This window comes from Pieris rapae, chromosome 8 (assembly GCF_905147795.1).
Source record: "Pieris rapae chromosome 8, ilPieRapa1.1, whole genome shotgun sequence".
Taxonomy (NCBI): Eukaryota; Metazoa; Arthropoda; class Insecta; order Lepidoptera; family Pieridae; genus Pieris; species Pieris rapae.
In genome coordinates this window covers 3,643,360-3,663,032 of record NC_059516.1, presented here as the reverse complement: position 1 = coordinate 3,663,032, position 19,673 = coordinate 3,643,360, and the positions used below count along the sequence as shown (strand labels likewise).

General features: G+C 32.3%; 1 protein-coding gene across 1 annotated transcript in view; it reads left to right on the top strand.

The window, feature by feature from the left end:
• The window catches only part of LOC111001543, a 64,068-nt gene extending 54,369 nt beyond the window's left edge, over positions 1 to 9,699 (top strand). Inside the window, exons 9-12 of the mRNA XM_045629279.1 lie at positions 1,380 to 1,614; positions 2,849 to 3,061; positions 4,195 to 4,447; positions 6,043 to 9,699. Of these exons, the coding sequence (XP_045485235.1) occupies positions 1,380 to 1,614; positions 2,849 to 3,061; positions 4,195 to 4,447; positions 6,043 to 7,260 (1,919 nt within the window). The 3' untranslated portion in view covers positions 7,261 to 9,699. The remainder of the gene's footprint in view (positions 1 to 1,379; positions 1,615 to 2,848; positions 3,062 to 4,194; positions 4,448 to 6,042) is intronic.
• Positions 9,700 to 19,673: the final 9,974 nt, after the last annotated feature.

The following is a 19,673-nucleotide window of genomic DNA, read 5'->3' as shown; positions in this document are numbered from 1 at the left end:
TATACTACAACTATATAAACCAACATTTGATACCAAAGGTCAAGTGTATGATTGAACTAAATTTTTTTAATAAAAATATACAGGTTAGTAATAATAAAATAAGATCAGTTATTACACGCATTTTAAAGAGGAATACTATAAATAAGACTTCACCATAATTCTGATTAATTAAAAACTGATTTAAACTGACCTTAATTACAATTGGATGGTATATATAATATATATGTTGAATTTATAACAATTTTTACTGAAGAAGGTAGAGCCAATTGGAGGAGGGCTCCTTCAATAAGAGGTCCTTGAAAAAAAAAATATTTTATGTGTGTGTGTATATTTTGTAAAGTTTATTTTGTATTTTGTAAATCTATGAAGGAATAAATGAGGCTTAATTATTATTATTATATTAAGAAACAACTTCATATACATATTTCAATAGTGTAAGTTTATCCATCGGAGACTGGGGCAGGGATAAGTTTGAAGATCGAATGAAACTTTACTCATCACGTCCACAACGATCTAGAAAGTTAATTTTAACTTGGTTTCAGTACTATTTTATTAGTTCAAAGTGATTATATAGTTTACGATTGTCATATGAAGGCTTTAAGTATACACCAAACACTCTGTGTAGGTTAGTTAAAAAGGTCCATTAATGTAATACTAATGATGTGGTCTTGCCTAAAAATTTTTAAGATAAGTTTTACTAAAACAATTATTTCTAAAACGTTTCTGATAGATTTTTCTTAGACCATACAATACAAAACATATTATTTGGTCTACAGTGAGTCCTGGGACAAGTGGGTGGGTACTCAGTACTGAATATTGTCCATTTATTGTATATTTTCTCAAAATATCATCCACATTTGTTGTAAGCTTTTTAGTAAGGAGAACGTTAAGGAAATTGGCAATATCTCTATCGCTTATATATATTTAAATATTCTAAGAGTCTGTTTCACAATGTATGGATAAACTACCAAATAGCTATGCAACATATAAACTATTCGGAAAATAAAAGTTCCGAAGAAATTTCGCTACCTGACAATCGTGAAACGCAACAATAGTGTTTATCCTACTAATAAGTAATAAATAGCTTATTTGGAACTTATCCGGACATTGTGAAACATACCCTAACAATCTTAATTCCGATTTTAAATATCTCCTTCTAAAAACGTATTTTGTAACACATGCCACGCCAACAACAATTAAGTATACTTGTTAAATGTATAAGAAAATAAATTAATATTAATATTAACAACAATAATATTACATAAGTAAAGACAAAATTTTACGTACACTGCCTTAATAATTTTGTCGTGTAAATATTTTAAGCTCCGGTAATTTACGTTGTAATGGACCCAAGAACATTAAACACAATTTTATCTTAGGTCCCTTATTGAACACTGGCTTCCATTTCAACGTGGGGAACTGGCCAGGTCACGTGGAAGCCCCAGGATCGAAGATCGGAAACTGTGACTGGCTCCTCACAGCGGAGTCCCTGAAGAGATCTGGCGACACTGAAGGGATCTTTCTCTCCGTGGCCCACTGGTATCCTCCTCACACGTCCTGCACATATCTGATGCAAGGTTTCCCCGGACAAGTAGTTAGGCTCTATTTCCCAAGGTTAGTTCTCAATAGACTAATAAATCGGTATACTTATTTAATTAAATACATACTTGGAAACATAGAAAATAAGTAGGTTATTTGTTAATATTTTTATTATTAATAAGGAAGTTATACTATACCAAATCGGTGTTAAAATGATCATTGGTAAAAAGATTTCCATATTTTTTACAACATAGAATTTCGTTTCGTATCCATAGAGTTTTAACATAGATACGTGTAGATAAGAACTAGGTAATTTAGATTATACTTATTGATAATTTAATTATCTACGAATCTTATAAACATAATTACATCGCTTAGAAGAACTATAGATATAAAGCCACCGATTTGATATTGTAAAACCTTATTTATATTTTCGCAGATCAGATGACTACTTACAATATCATTAATAAACGAGTTTTATTTTATACGTTTTAAACTAGTTTTGCTGGAAGACAAAAAAGTTAAATGAAATTTTTTTTCCATTAAATTAACAATTAATATGTAATATAAAATTATTAATAAATAAATACGAACTAATCGACCTTCGAATCCAATCTTTAAATTATTTATTGACGTGGTTAATATACAACAATTTGAACGAACTACTACGAATATTTTTCTGACCTAAAATATGCCCCATTAATTGGCACATTTATTTATAGTTTCCATTTAGTACTATATGTATAAGCCATCAATTCTTATCGAGCATCAATAGCACTAATGCCTTTGATAAAGATAATACGGAAAAGTAGGCTGTATGAAAGAGTAATAGGTATCATTCAGACTTCCAATGCAAGATATTTATTTGACATAGATTTATTCTTTTTAGCTATTCAGATATAAAAAGTGGCCAACATTATTTTTTCTCGTATTATATTTCTGTCAATAATAAAATTAAAATGAAATATGTGTACGTATACGAGCTAGAAGTTATACTTCTTTGGTGTAACAAGATAAAAATCTTTTCGAAAATTTTAACTTTCGTCTTTTTTATCGTTAGTAGAAAAAACGACACTTACAATAGATAAATTTAGTCTCATCATATTTCCCTAACGCGCCATAAGAATCTTCATAAAATTAGAACACATATGTACTTAAACAGCTGTTGATATGAACATTGGCATTCCTGTAGAGTTGTTTCTATACGCAGGAGGCAAAAACTAGATGGAAAGAGATTGTATTGAAGTTACTGTGCACTTTCAAATGTATATAGGTCTATCATTGTACCACTTCTCACAATTTTTTTCAGCTTTCGGATTAATCGCATAGAATCGCCAATAGTTCCATGGACGGGTGACTGTGGTGAGTCTCTCACTCTGTATGATGCAGCACGTCCTGATGATGCGAAGATTATCAAGACCTTCTGCGACACCTTTAGCAGGCCAATGGAGAAGCATGACTTTGTATCTACTGGAAATGCTATGTTTGTCAGATTTGAAAGCAAGACTGGTAGTTACAGTGGGTAAGGTTTTTTCTGTTGTATGTTATAATATTATATTTTGACTTATTTTATATAATATTTAATTTTTAAAATCTTAAAATTAGATATGTATATGTAGAAAAACGTACAGTAGGGAATTTAAAGTCGCTTAAAAAAAATGCGGTCAAAAAGGGCAGTAGTCGCATCTCATCGACACCCATTTTCAGTAGGTGCGTTGCCCGCCTTTGAGGGAGGAGTACAACTTTGATTAGATGGAGGTCGTATCTCTCAGAGAGACCCCCACAGGGTTTCCGCAGTTCTCGAGTTTGCAAAAGAAATTGCCAAATTACTTTTATACTATTAAAAGAATTTAACAATATTTTTTTGGGATTTTAAATATTCAGCCATCGAAACTATACAGAACAAGCCTTGGTGCTCTATTAAATATTTATAACTTAATAAACACTTTCTTTAAAAGCAAGCCGACATGTACAGCCGTACAAGTTTCATATGAAAGACACACTTTATAATACTAGATATCGATTCCCATATGCGTTCGTGAACTGATCGCATTCTCACGTTTTTGAAACTCGAAGGGACCGAAAATAATAGGTCTCCCCATTAGTTTCCCCACGGCTACCCACGCCAATCAATACCGAATGGGCTAATAATAACGCTCTAATCATCTAATCGAGGTCCATTACAATTTTGGCTTTGTTATAGGCCAATATTTCCCGTTCCCGACACGCAATATTCTTCGATCATTACTTTCAGTCAAATAAATCATATAGGCTTTATACTTGTCAATAACATTAATGCAGATTGGTATGAACATATAGTTATTAAGTAAAAATATCTGCTCAATTATTTGATATATATCTGTCGCAACCGGCTTAATCAGCCGTTCAATTAACATCCTAGTATTTTAACTAAACGGCGCGGTTTAACTAGCGGCCTGAAAGATGTTCAGCCAGTTGATCAAACAGCTAGGCAAATGATTTGTATCGATAACGTCTGATTACTTGCCTAGCAAGTTGACTGTTAAATAAAACATAATATCACTTGATTTATTATAAATTGTGTGTCTTGTATGAAACACCCACATAAATTGCGTCACTTACATAACGCGCCTTTACCTTTGTGTTTAGGATGTAATAGCCATACTTTACATCCAGGTCGTCCCTCTACTACTGGGCTCACTACGATTTTTTCAACAACACACGCTTCGGTGAGCCAGTAAGCGGAACTGCGTGTGATGAAGTAATTGCCTCCTGGAAGCAACGAGCTGGCAGACTCCGTTCACCACTCAACACATTAGTATACAAACAGGCTCCACCGGGAGAAGACGTCCATTGTTTGTATAGATTTGTCACAGACAAGAGAATCTATGCGAGAGTTATTGTAACTATATTGAGCGTGAATTTTAAGGTAAGACAACTTTGACGTAGGTAACAATTTTTTTCATTTCTGCCTTTTGTATTAAATATATAATTTTCTATCTGTCGTTCTCAGAAAAAATCAACGTTAAGTTAATATTTGAAGCTCACCGTCCGAAGATAAAAGTAGTCTGGCACAGCCGTATGTTCTAAATCGGTCATATAATTAACATAATTTAATGTACGACAATGAGTACAATACATATTAAATAATTGTGAAATACGTCATCGCAATATTAATATATATAATTTACGATCAATTAATTTAGTCCTATTTTGGTATATTTGGAAGTAACAAAAGCATATATTCATAATTTCTCAATTAAAATATCCACGAATAATATCGAAAACTAAATAAATTCATAACGGTTGGGAAATTAATGCAGGATAATCAGGCATTACTCATTATCACAGCGTTATTTTATATTAATTTGTTTTTATATCAATGAATAGTTGACGGATAAATTATACAGTTTTAAAATTAAATGTAATGAGATACAGCTGATACAGTATTTTACGATAATTAAGACACAACCTCATTATAAACACATTTATTGAAAGTATATATGTATATATGGTTAATTATGTAGTATAGAACATAGAACACTGAACTGGTTTAAGAAAGGGCAGTGAAAGCTTTATCTCATAATTATTCAAGTTTTAATGAACTTATTAAATCTTTACGAAATGGCTTTAGTAATATGTAATTACTAAAGAGTCAAATAAACACACACACAACATCTGTTCGCAAAACTTAAAAAAAACATTGCAACAGCGGTAATCAGCAAGTTACTGTAAGTGCTCGTTTGCCTATATTGGTACATTTTCAATTTATTATAGCTAAAAGCACGTAACAAGGCATTTTGTAATACAATATCCTCTGTGCAGGTTTAGCTAGCAATAGGATATAGCAGATTGAAGGAAAATTTAAACCATGAATAGTATACCTATTACATAGACTATTTACTATATAAATGTAGCTTTTGTGACATACATTATTACACACACTACATATTTCATACATTAATATAGCTATTTTTATCGGCAACCCATGAGGTTTTTGTTATTTAATTATAATTCTCATATATATATACACTTTTTTTATTTGTATGAAATTTATATATATTTCTATCAAACCTCATAAATATGTGCTTAGCGTTTTATAATCGCCTATATAATATATCTGTAAAGTGTATATGTATGTGACACACGAATGAACCTTACATTTTAACAATAGCCGTTGCTTCTACGATATTTATTATGAAATTGAATAAATTCATTTAAGTCTGTTATATCATTCAACATCAATTCATTTAATCAATAGGTGTTTCGTTAAAATTTTATTTTTCAATACGAATTATTCATTTCCGGCTCTCGATTTTCAATAAATAAGTATGCTTTCATTGAGTTTTAAACCTGAATTTATTGGACTTGAATTGATATTTTGATGTGTTGTTCTGATTTCGCTGGAAACAGAGATATTAAATGAAACGCATACAAGTCACATAAAAACCCTTAAATCAAAGGATATAGATTTTACAAAATGTTTTCCAAATATTAAAGAATTGTATAAAATATTCATTGCAGGAACATCCTTACACACCCGTTTCGTGTCAGAATTGCTACGAAGACAGAGCTGACAAGTTAATCATCTGGGAACCATTCCCCACTGGCAGGGCTGCCAACCTTTCACTCGGAATGACGACAACACCCCTTCCCCTACACTTGGCTGTCCAACGCTCCATCGGCTCCTGTTTATGCGCGAAACACGCAAACACTGTAACCCGTTCCAGGCCGTATAGGGTTGTGTCATCTGGAGAATCGCTCAATTTACAATTGATCGTTGACAACGCGCATGCTGCCGCTTCCTATTTTAAAAATCCTTCCCCACTCTTCGAAGCCAGATATGAGTTTGTTCACGGACCCCTCTGTGGACCAGCGGTGTTAGCCGCTGCCTCAGATGGCGAAATCGTGTACCCACATCTAGAAGCATTGGGCTATACGGAACCACCAAAGAGGATCCAATGTATTTGGGATCTTGAAATAGAAGAGAAAAGGGATATTTGGTTACATTTCGATAGCATCAAATTTGCGTCGAGACACTGTGATGATGGAAACATACAGATATATCTACCTGGAAGGATAGAACCCTACCTATCGGTTTGTGGAGAAAATGTTTCGTTAGCTCGCGAACTACCCATACTTTCGGCTGGTGAACTTGGTTTCGAATCTTTAGACGATCCCCTGGTTATGGAAAAAGAGAAGACAAGGTCTATCCGAATCGTATTTATTGGAAGTGCATCACCAGCACGTGCAGCTTTCAAAATTGCTTGGACTGGTTTGTACCATTTACCCAAAAACTCCGATGGGACACTAATGACGTCACGTCTGACTGATAGCGGCTCATATTCATCTGACGGACACAATTGTGATTTCATATGTCCCGGAGAAGAAGCACTGTGTATTCCTGCCAGTTTAATATGTAATGGAGTCGTGAATTGCCCAAATGTAACCAGTGGTGAGAGAAGGTATTGGACGGCTGAAGAAAAACGCGCGAGGGAAGCTTATTCAGAAGATAGCTTGCGCAGACTTGGGTATTTGGATGCATTGACTGGAGAATTGGGGAAGCTACATGATGAAGCTCCAGAACTATGTACAGGAGCGCATATGGCTGGGAGCGGAGATTGGATGGCACCTGCATTAGGAGCGGCACTAGCAATCGCGATTAGCGTTTGTGCTCTTGGCGCTGCTTGGCGACTCTGTTGCCGCAAGCGCTCCCCAGACGAGGAGTCCTTGGATTACTGACATGCGGCTCGCGGTGCCCACGCACCGCCGACGCTACATTCTCGTTCAGCATCCAGGGACCTACCCTTAGACTGGAGCTTACATTGACAGACGCTATATTGAGTGCCGAAATCTCTTGTTGATTATTAATATATCGTAAACACAAACTGTTGGTCTGTCTATGTAATTTTAAATTTATTGCTTTATTTTGTCAGTAAATGATCTTGCAAATACTTATTTAATACGCACATTGTGACATTCTCTATTATAACGTAAATAGAGGTTTTCTATATTTATGTACTATGTAATAGACTATGGCACTCAAAACATGTAATTAGTGTATATACCTTCTAGATATCCTGATATTGAACGCTTTGAACATCATCAGATGTGCGCACTTGAGTGCTTTCACTGGCCTTTTGTAAGAGCTTTTCATATTTTTACTTTGATGATCAATCAAAAAGCTTACTAAGTGAACTCCTGGCTTGTTGGCCAGGCACTTTGCTCTTGAAGGCACTCTAGTGCTCGCAAACTTATAGGTAAGTTAAAAGTGATAGTAGTTAGTGACGTGCTTGTTTAAGTAAGGATCTTACTGAGGTATAATTTTGTCTCTGAGAAAACAAATCTGCGCTCAATTCAAGGACCGGTCTGGTCGCTGATGACTGATTGTGAATTCCATACATCAAAATATTAAACTCGTTCTGAATGAGGTAATTATTAAACAAAAATTCATATTTGAATGTGAATTTAGATAAGTTCAGTAACATCAAATGATTTTGAAAGTGTAACACAATAATTTCTATATCATTTTGTAATATGTAGTTTCAGTGGATTCAACAATAGTTTTGTTTCTAACTACGGTCTTCACTGTTATTATGTAAATATTCATAATATTAAGGTGTAGTTAAGATGTAATAAGCATGTATTAAGGCATATTGTTAAATACGTTGCACAAATTAGCGATTAGTTGTATAGCCCAGGTAATTGGTACATGTATGTATTAAGAATGAGAACACAATGGTAATGTAATATAATTTATCTCGTACGTTGATTATCAATTTATGATAGCTCTGACTAAAAATGTTTGAGTCATCTTTCTGAAATTGTCATCCTTTTTCATCAAATTGAAACCTAAATTAGCAAACCTATAGTTATATTCCATGTTGTTTTGACCACCAATATTGCGAATTTTAGATGGTATTTGTTTAAATAATTGCATACCGTCATACCTAATAGATTTTTTCAAATAATTTGTACGCGGCTTCGGCAAGATAAGCAAACTCGCTCGACGAGTATTGCGTGTACCCTCAAAAAGCGCTATGTTGTGGGACGCCTGGCAAGAGGTGGAAAGGATGGAATATGACTTACTAAACCAGCCTAAATCGTAAGCCGTTTGTTACATAGATATCATTTCACGTTTCAAATATAATTGCGACTAATGCCAATCAAATAAATTTTTGACTTTATTTCTTGATTACAATAAAATTTAAATACCACGGAAATCTGTTTAAAATATTACTGTGTTAAACAAATTTAATGTGTTTTTGGGACATTTACATGGCTTTGAAATCCCCTAATCTCAACAATAACGATGTATAGACAAATGTAAATTTATAAGAGGATTATTATCAGCTTGAAACAAAGAATTGTAATGGATCTATCGAGAGTCTTAACAGTTTAAGCGTATCCATCTCGTCATGTTTTATTCAACATCAGCTCTCGAATTAAGTTTATTGTTCCACCCGAAGTAGATCAAAGTTATTTCTTTTATTTTTCATTTCGTTAGGAAAAACTTCGGAAAAATTCATCCACTTATTACGGAATTCAATAACTTTGCAATTTCAGTAATCTTGGCGTATTTCAGTTTTATTTGAATATTTTCGCATGTTTTGTTTAGTAATTTTTCGAATATTGGTACGTTAGCATTTAATATATGGTATCTCTGCCAATAAAACGTTCCTTTTTATACAAATCTCCTGATATATACGTAATTTCTAATAAATACTCCAAAATTTCAAGCATAGTCAATGTATGGGTAATGCGTAAAAAAAAAGAAATAATAATAATAAAATAATATGTTGACATAATCACCAGATAAGAAGCTCCCTGTTATATGTTTTTATGTATTACTAACCTAGCCTACATAAGCTAATAAAATGTGTACTATAATAAACACTTGAGTTTTTTAAAACTATTATCACAGAGTTCTCTTTGTAATATTGATTCCACTGTGCCTGGGCGAAAAGGTAAGACAGGCAAGTGAGGAGCCATAAATTTTATTTCAAGAAACCTTTGTCATTTTATGTAGGTACAATATTTTGTATAATGAAACTGGAATTCCTAATTTTTTTATGCTTGTTACATTTTTGATTACCTGTGAACATTTAGAGAAATTGTTGTGCGAAAACTTGTGTTATTATCAAATAAAATGTTGAGAAAAATATATTTTGTACAAAATTGTTTTATCTTTTATTTTACCTTCTAACAGTATCAGCTAAGTGACATAGATTCTACGGTCAAGGAGGAAGATATACTATAAAAAAATATTGAAAATTATTAGTCGCATACATAGAATACGTTATTGTAAAAATAAATTATAACGGCTGAAATGTATTCTAGTATGTATGTTGCTGATACACTGATATTTTTATTTTATTAAATAGATTCTCTAACAACTGTTACAAATACAATACTGATGGAAATCAAACTCAGGATTTTTGGATTTAAAGGCGAATTATTAAACCAATCATCCCAAAGTGATTGAGTGTGTAGCTTTATATTGATCAAGTTATCGTATTTGTATATTTTTTATTTAAAACCCATGGCTATGACCGTCAAATTAACAGTGACGAAAAAAGAAACATTGAAAAATAATCACGTAAACCATGCGAATATTCCGGATTATGTTGAATATTTGTATAAATCTCAAAAGAATTATTTAAATATATGGATCCAATTTTTGTTCACATATTCTGGGAATTTTTCGGTTTCAAAAAGAGGATTGTGCCGTATATACGTAACTAATTATTTGATTAATTTCCCGACTACCGAGAAATTCATCAAATATCAGAGTTGTCAAATAGCGCACTGAATGTCACAGAAGGGTCCAAAATTTTTATTTTTACAAAAATCGACTCTATTATTATAATATTCAAGTTTTAGTTTGGTATAAATTTCAATACCCTGGGCTACAATATTTCATTTACTGCAAGCCAGGTGCTTACTGATGCAAGCTCTATTTGAAAATATCGAGTTTCCTCGAAGCACTTGTCAACGACATTCGAGTGATATTTTACAAGTACAAGACTAAGTTTGAATGGAAATTCAAAGGAAAATATCTTGACTTCTATAGTCTTGCTACAAATTTGAAACAGGATTTTCTTCCTATATATTTTACAAGATCATTTCGCTAGGTCCAAATAGACTGACAATTATTAGTTCCTACATATAAATATATGAACTCTTTCATTAATACGACTACGATTGATTGTAAATTGCCATTGATGTAAGTAATAATTATTTAAGTTATAATTATTTAGTAATGAAGTTTCATAGCCGTTCAGGCAGAAGGCGTGCTTACCTCAGGTCTTTTAGTTTTCCGTCCGTAGAAAATATGTAAAGGAATAGATAGACACTCGTATGCAAACGTCTTTGACTAGAACAATTTTCATCATAATCACCGCTAAGTCTATACGATGAAATTTAATTGCGTACAAATAGAAACATCAATTGCTTATATGCATATTGTTCTTTTTACATGAAATAATTACTTATTAAGAAATAAACGTGAATTGTAAACCCATTATTATAAAAGTATTGATTTACTTGGCAAAAATGCCAAGTCGCTTTTCGGTTCATTAAAGCTTAGTTAAGTGTAGTATCAATTAAAGTAAAAATTTATGATCCCGAGTCCCGACTAAAGGAGCGTCGGCAAATAAAATGAAAACTTACCTCCCGTTGATAATTAAGTCTTGAGGGGATGGAATTTTCCTTGAATAAAAGAGCGGAAACGAATTGTTTAACGATCAAAGCATCCCTGATTAACATTATTAACCGCTTGGAAAAAGTCGTAATTGGAGGCTATATTAATTCTTATAACCTATAAGAATAAACAAGTCGCCTCAGTGAGTTACTGGTGGTGACGGTCGTAGCAGAACTCATATAGAGTTTGACTCTCGCCGAAACAAATATTATGCAGAATGTATCCAAAGCTCTTTGAAATATAACTATACAGAGACTTTTTACGTATAAAAAGAGGCTTACTTGATGTTAATTGATACCGCCGCTATCACCGCCCATGCATACTCACATTGCCAAAAGGCTCGCAAGTGCGTTGCCGGCCAATGTAACTAGAGTCCAGTTAAATAACATATATGGTTTCAATCAGACATGATTCTTGTTAATCTCGTTATGATTGAATCAACCATAAATTTGAAATCAACGCGGACACTCATTTCACAGTTTGAGGCAAAGCTGAATATGGCTTAGTACGCGACAGAAAATCTTTGTTTATTGAAGATTTTTTCAGTTATTTTTTTAGTTTATTCTTTAATTCAACCGAACATCCCGGACAAAGTAGACAAAAGCATTTATTCGCGTTTTATTTATGTTCAAACTTGGTCTGAAGTTTGTGAAGTGACGCGAGCTTTTGTCGGAAATAAACTTTGTGCTCCGGAAACGCTCCTGTTTCCTTATTTTGTTATTCTAAGAACTTCTATTTTTACTTATTATAACTAGGGCTATTACAGTATAGTATCAATAAATAATCCTTGCTTTATACGACTTGGTTGTCGATTGCCGTTTCATTAAGGTAAGATTTCATGCGTTTGTTAGTTATACTAAAATTAAAAAGAACATAAATTTAATCAATAATCTGTATTCTAGAATTACGTACATTGATTAAATCTAATTGGATTTATATATATACTAGCAGACTCGGCCAAGCGTTGCTGCTAAGGTTTTTGTCATATAACATAGTTGTAAACTATTTAAGGGAAACGGTAGGAGAACTTATGGGAAAGGTAGATAAATTATGTGAAACGTTGGTACTTTTAACACAGCGCCATCTGTTAGAATTGTATCAAATAATAAACAAATATTTTTAATAAAATAATATTGCGGGTATTAATTATATAGAGCTGTAAGATATCCTATCTTTTAAGTTAGATCAAACTACACACGGTTACGATCACAGCACTGCAGCGTGTTTTCGGTTCGGTAGTTTAGGAGTCCATAGCGGACAAACAACGTGACATATAATTAATATAATTATATTAAGGGCCTGTTTCACAATGTATGGATAAAGTGCCAAATAGCTATGCAACACATAAATTATTCGAAACATAAAAGTTCCGAATAAGATACTTCGCGTTTCATGACAAATAGCGCTAACTGACAGTTGTGAAATGCAAAAATACTGTTTATCCTACAAATAAATAATAAATAGCTTATTTGGAAATTATCCGGACATTGTGAAACAGGCCCTAAGACAAGTGACTACAATATGACACATTTTATTTATAAGAATTACACGAAAGAAAACTTTATATTACTAAAGAATTTGTAACGTTTACAAATAATACCCTTCTATAATTTGAATCTATTTACTGTAAACATCAGTTATAAATTAAATCTTAATGCCCTCTCTTATTTCGGCTAAGGTGATGGGAATCAGCAGGAATTTATGGGGGCCATAAAAATTAATATTGCCGATTCCGACCATTATAATGACTGTTGTGTGGTTCAAGGAGATTGATTTATATGACATATTTATAATGCATATATTTGTAATCCTGGAACCGCGAATCTAATTTAATAAGTGTAATTTGCAATTGCAATTGTGAAATTTTGATTCACTACTTTTTATGACGCTTATGAACTGAATCACCTATATTTGTATTACACTTATTTCATTTAAACTGGTTTAATTTTTTCTTAGCTTGATAACTCTACTGACTTCTCTAATAATAAACAAAACATTGATAAATTATTCAGAGGCACCAGTCGAAATAAGTAACTTAATAATTAAATAAATACATATAACATTTCATGTATACAATATTTCAGTACAATATTTTTATCTACAACATACGTATACTATTTAAATTACTATTAGCTTACATATAGTCAAATAAGCGCGTTGAGTTAACAAAATCTGACAATAACTATATACTGGTTGTCTGTCACAGATATAACAAGAAGTTGTTATATCTGTGACAACCAGTTCAAGTGGCTTATTTTCTTGTGTTAAGTTAAAAACGCTTCAGCTTATATCTTATTGCGAAAGTAATTCGCTCGCTCGTAAAAAATCCTCTAAAGATCTGTGTCGGCTCGTAAACGAACGACTGTAAATGCTCCTTCAGGTGTTTCTAAATATTCATAGGTTTTATTGCGAACTTAAGAATTAACTGTGCTAGCAATTTATTTTACTGCTACATTTGTAAATTTGTTTTTTGATGTTTACTTAAAAGCAATTTATGTGAAATTTTAATATAAAGGATTACTACAAAAACTTAATTAATAATGAAAGTGGTATTACAAATATTGTAGCACTTCAAAATACTTCAGTTTTGCATTAAGTATTACAGCGGTCATAGAATGAATAACGTTACATTTTGTTGTTGAATAACTCTTGCAAGGAAATTCGTTATTTCCATTTTTTATAAAACTGGGGGCTAATGGGCAGGAGGCTCACCTGATTTTAAGTGATACCGCCGCCCATGGAGACTCTCAATGCCAGAGGGCTCGCGAGTGCGTTGCCAGCCTTTTAATAATTGGTACGACCTTTTCTTGAAGGACCCTAAGTCGAATTGGTTCGGAAATATTTCAGTGCATTGTTACATGTTTAGGCGTAAGCAAGACAGATACTGCGGCTTGAAGTTGTTTCCAAAAATACTTTCATATTTGCGTGATCGATATAATGTTTATACAAAAATCCGGTATATGCAAGAAAATTAAATAGAAAAATGTTGATTAAGTAAATAGTATATAATATAAATATAATAGCATCTGAATAGTAAAGAACAGAGCTCTATACCTAACAAAGTAACTCTAAAATCGATATTTAGCACTCATACCTCTACGCTGAATAAATAATATTATGGGTTCAGGCAGCAGGTGTTTTATCAAAGATCTCCATTACCTAATGAAAGGACAATATCCCAACAAAAAGGTAACTAGTATAAGAAGATCCCCGTACAGCCAATGCATATACGCGATGTGAGATCACAATAAATTTGAACACGTGATCCCAATTTGCAGATGTATAAATCAAACTATACGATACCGGCAAGAATTATATTTCAGTTGCACGTATGAAATATCGTGTTTCATGTTTATGCTTTACAAAATCTTAAGATATTCGTATTTATGTACGGTAATCTATAATCTATATATGTGCCTTTATTTCCAAAACTTAATTATGAAGTTTCATTAATAAAGATTTTTTTTCCTAGATCCTAAACAATACATTTTTACGTAAGATACTATTTCAACCGTTGGACATAGACCTAATCCGGTTTCACTGGCGTTCCTGCAGGTGGTACTTTCATATCATTTAAATCACATGCATCTAATTTTGCGGCCAGGTCTCTTCTCACGCGCAATACATTTGATGTACCCATTACGCGTACTTAAATCGCGTTTTGTGTCGACGTACATTGAATATGTAATTCCTAGAACACTCAATTTTTCAATGTTGCTATTTTCGTGCTTCCCTACTGCTTTCAAGTGCCTTTATAACAGTGTTGTAATTACTTTTTCTTTTACGTACTCACTTCTGTTTACTCCAATACGTGTTCAGACATTTGTGTCTATTACTAGATGACTGTTTACTTTAACGTGTTAATGTTGTATAAAAAAAATCTTGTATATGTGGTGTGTCTGTCATTTTATATTTAATCCACCTACATGTAATATTTACCACACAAATCTCTATTTTATTATTAAATATAATAAAATAGAGATTTGAGTGGTTATAGAATAAAATATTGAAAAATTAAGCAATTAATGTTGAAATCATCGCGTATATAATTAAATAACCACTATACGTCATATATTGTGTTTAGATAACATGGTTGCAAACATTTGTTCAACTACCATATATTACACCAAAGCATATATGTAATATAAAAAATTTACAACTGCATAAAACACTAAATACCTTAAATAACCAGCCATACATAACAATAAAGCTGTCAGGCTATCCGTTTAAAGCGAACGAATGTGTTATTTTGACAGGAATTAAAACAAAATCGTGAACAAATCCGTGCTCGTTCACGTGGTACTCTTGTTATTTTCGGCTTGTTCCACTCGGCTTAGTGTTAAGCTGTGCTAATTGGAGCAGTGCAGATTTGGAGCGAAATTTGCTGCGGCACTTGAGCGAGAGGGATTCTTAAATATTTAATTGGCTTAGCATTAAGCCCACCATCGGCATATAATATGTTCCTTCAGCGTAGTTCCGATTATACGTTAAAACTTAAAGGAGAAATGCAATTAATACATTAAAAAGTGTTTAACCGAAAACAACATACATTGTCTATGACAAAATAAGTATTCTGTTGTAGAAAATTAACAAATAAAATGCACGCGCACCGTGCTTTTACCTTTTAACCTTAGACCAATGTAATGTACGTTATAAACGTAATTATTTACACGACTGTATTAATCGCTCTAAACAATAACACTGAAAACTAATTAATTACAGTAAATATTGAGATTAATTACCAGACGCTGCTAAGAACTGTTTGAAGTCCCGATTTGAAATAATTATATTCACGTTAATTCTGGGTTATGCACCATGTGAAGCCGCAACAATTTATTTATTACAAAATTGTATGAAATAAAACATATTAAATTTATTTTACTAAACATCATTACTTCTAACGAGATTATAAGTATGGATGCATATGTTCATAAGTACTTTTAAGAGTTTGGTACAAGCGTGAAAAATATTATTGTATGTCATTTAGCTTTCTAATGTCTATTTCTGCGCAATAGTTACTTTATAAACTAACTTAATCAGTTTAACATACCTGGTCACTATGGGTTTTAGTTATATCAGTTTTCTCTCTACGTTTTCCATTTTCTGACAAACAAAAATCATTCGGGCATATAAAAAAAATGTCTGAATTTGCTGTCATATTACTACTACGCGTGTTGCTACGTATACTGCTATGTAATTGCTGCAAGAGCTAAGAGACTAGTATAAATATAATGAAATGTTATTTCATTCATTTGGCGCGCTTCGCTTTTTTATGCATTTTGCGATGCGCGATGGAATGGCGGATGACGTTCAGATTATTTAGTGCATTGTATCGTTATAAAAATATTGAAATGATTATAAAAATATATAATTGAAGAGACGACATTATCGAACTTTAAATGTCGTTTCTCTGAATGTTTTGGTATGGAAATTGTTATAGTTAGACAAAAAGTATTGTATTATAAAAGTGTGGTCAATAAACAAGATCTTTGAATATTTTGAGTAACAATTTTTGGTTCATTTTGAATTTTTTAACAATAAATCTTTTATATATTAAAAAGATCTGGCAAATATCTGATAATACATCATAGATAACTTAATGTAAAAAAACTTGAAATAAAAAGAAATATTTTAATAAATATATAGCAAATAAGCTAAAATAAAATGAGCAAACAATTATTATCATAGTATAAATAGCTTATAACTCAGATATTAAAATGTTCATTCACTTGTTTTATTTTATATTTACATTATTTAAAACATAATTTAGGTAAAATGAACGCTGCTTCTTAAGAAATAAGCCACATGCTCAATTAAATTTTATGGCTTGGAAAATAATTCTAATAAATTTTAACGGGTGTTAACGATACGATTAGGAAAACATTTAATATTTACCTTACAGTAATTACGTAGACTTGAAATTTGATATTAGATTATTATGTTTATTTTTAGAGCAATTAATGTTAGCCTTTAATAATCTTTTTGCTTGGTTGTGCTATTATAAACTATAGATATTTGTCATTTATTGAAAAACTAAAATTATGAAATGTTTTTTTATAAAAAAATATTTATTAATAAAAATTTATAAAAATACATGTTGAGAATAATCTAAAAAATATAGAACTAACAATCCAGTTGTAGGTGCTTAGTTCGGTTATTATATCTATATGTCTCGTAACAATTTTTACGTTAGTCTGAGTTAGAACGATTTTACTCTAATCTCAAGCAACACCCTTAAAAATCACCACCCATGGACACTCGCATTGCCATAAGGCTCGCAAGCGCGCTGCCGACCCTTTAAGTATTGGTACGCTCTTTTCTTAAAAGACCCTAAGTCGAATTAGTTCGGAAATACTTCAGCTGGTTCCACATAGCGCGGCGGAAATTGAAATAAAAAATAATGTAATAAAAACTTAGTTTTTCAGAATGTAAAGTAATCTCATTCTTAAGCGCGATTCATCTGACACCCATCAAAATTCTCGCTGCGGTAAGTAATGTTTTACGTATTTGAATTGCGCATAATAGTCGGAGCTTCCAGCCCTCTACATAATACCAGCATTTAATTGAAACATTAATTAGTGGAATAATTTATCACATTACAATAGCTGGCTGATAACTATTGAGATAATGTTTGTTGTGTAGTTGTCACTGTAATATACGTTATCAAGATAATAGATATTAGATAATAAGGTTTGCTCTGTGAACTTAACAAAATTACTTATTGAAGCATTTTTTAAACCTTTTTCATGGTTCGACAACATCAACAATATGTTTAGAATGCTGCTGGGACTGTTATGGCACCATACACTGAAGAAGTTTGTCGAAGCGTGAACCGATAATATGAAGAAGATCAGGTGAAAGACTAGACATTATAAAGGGAATTGTTGATAGGCCGAATGTTCTACATTTGATAGAACTTAATGAGACCTGCTTTAGTCTGAAATAATTAGATAGCTAAGGGTCGATTCAACCAAACTTCAATTTATACACGAGTAACTACACCAGGAAAAATCTATTCCATGATTTTTATCTCGAGTTAGTCCATAGTGGTTTCTCCACGTAATCGATAGTATACTTTCGCTAGTAATACCAATACGCGAATAGCAGAGAGAATGGTGAACGAAAATAAAACTCGGCAAATAAAAGTTGTTCTACAACGGGAAATTGTTAAAGCATACGTCATGTCAACTCGATTATGCCGTACTATAGTGTGAAAAAGTAGCTGTAGGCAGGTGTCAAATTTTTTTCTTTTTCAAAGTTTTAATCTTAATGTTCCCATCACTATCATCAATCGTATAAATGTTGCATAATACAATGCCAGACTATTAATTTAGTACATTGCGTTGCCTTGAAATTAAAACACAGAATAATTATTTGCGAAATTACAGAAATCAGATGATTTTACTAACTGACACCATTACATTACTCTAGGAATAGCTCCGTTATTCCTTGCGAAACGGCGGTATAGTAAGTATTCCCGAATAGACCCACTATTCTTAGAATTGTAGATGGTAAAACGTTAAATTTACTCTCGATTAACTGAAGATTTGTACGGTCGAATCCACCCTAAGAATACTAACGGAATTCTGAGTATCATAATATCCAATTCTATAATTTTTTTGTTGTCCGAATTTTACTATTATTATAAATAGCCGTACCTCAGTCTCTCAGTTAATGTCAGACCCCTCCTGGCTCCATGCACATTAATCACTTAGCGGTAAAACTGAAAGTCCTATTCTCATACCTAGCAAACATACATAAAAAAGCAATCATTATGTGAAAAGATTTATGAATATTATTTTATTAGATATTAGTTTAGAAGTTTGTCGCACATAGTGGCTATTAGTAACAGCATGAGTAGCAAAGTGCCTCGGTAAAAAAAGAAAGAGAACGTAATTGCGAATAAAACTCCTAATTCCCTGGAAGAGAAGAGAAGAATAAAGAAGATGAGAGAAGTTGCCTGGACCGTTGCATCCCTTGTAATTTATAAATATATATATATATTGTGTTATTTTGTTTCTTTCTAGCAACGAAGTGTGAATAAATAAATAAATAATTCTTCATCACTCCGTTAACATAATTATTGAGACATAATTATTTTGTTTAAATATTATTTCATCCGAATACGTTTAGAATTGCGCAAAAACTGGCAACATTTTCTGGCTAAACGGACGTATGATGACTTTCTGACGAGGGTTTGGCATGCCAGTAATGGATGAAAATAATATGGATTGGTGCTTTCGTGTTCCGCTGCTGAGTTTAACTTGCTGGTAGTTAGACATCATTTTAAAGGCGACCAATATTCTTGGTTTAACATTGTTGTTATAATTGTTGTATTCTACTCCTAGTGGGAAAGTAATTTTTTTTTTCTTGAACGCTAGTTAAGTTCAGTCGCGGTTATGGAAGGGATATTCAAATGAAACTCTTTGTTTGAAGCTAGGTGTCAACTGTC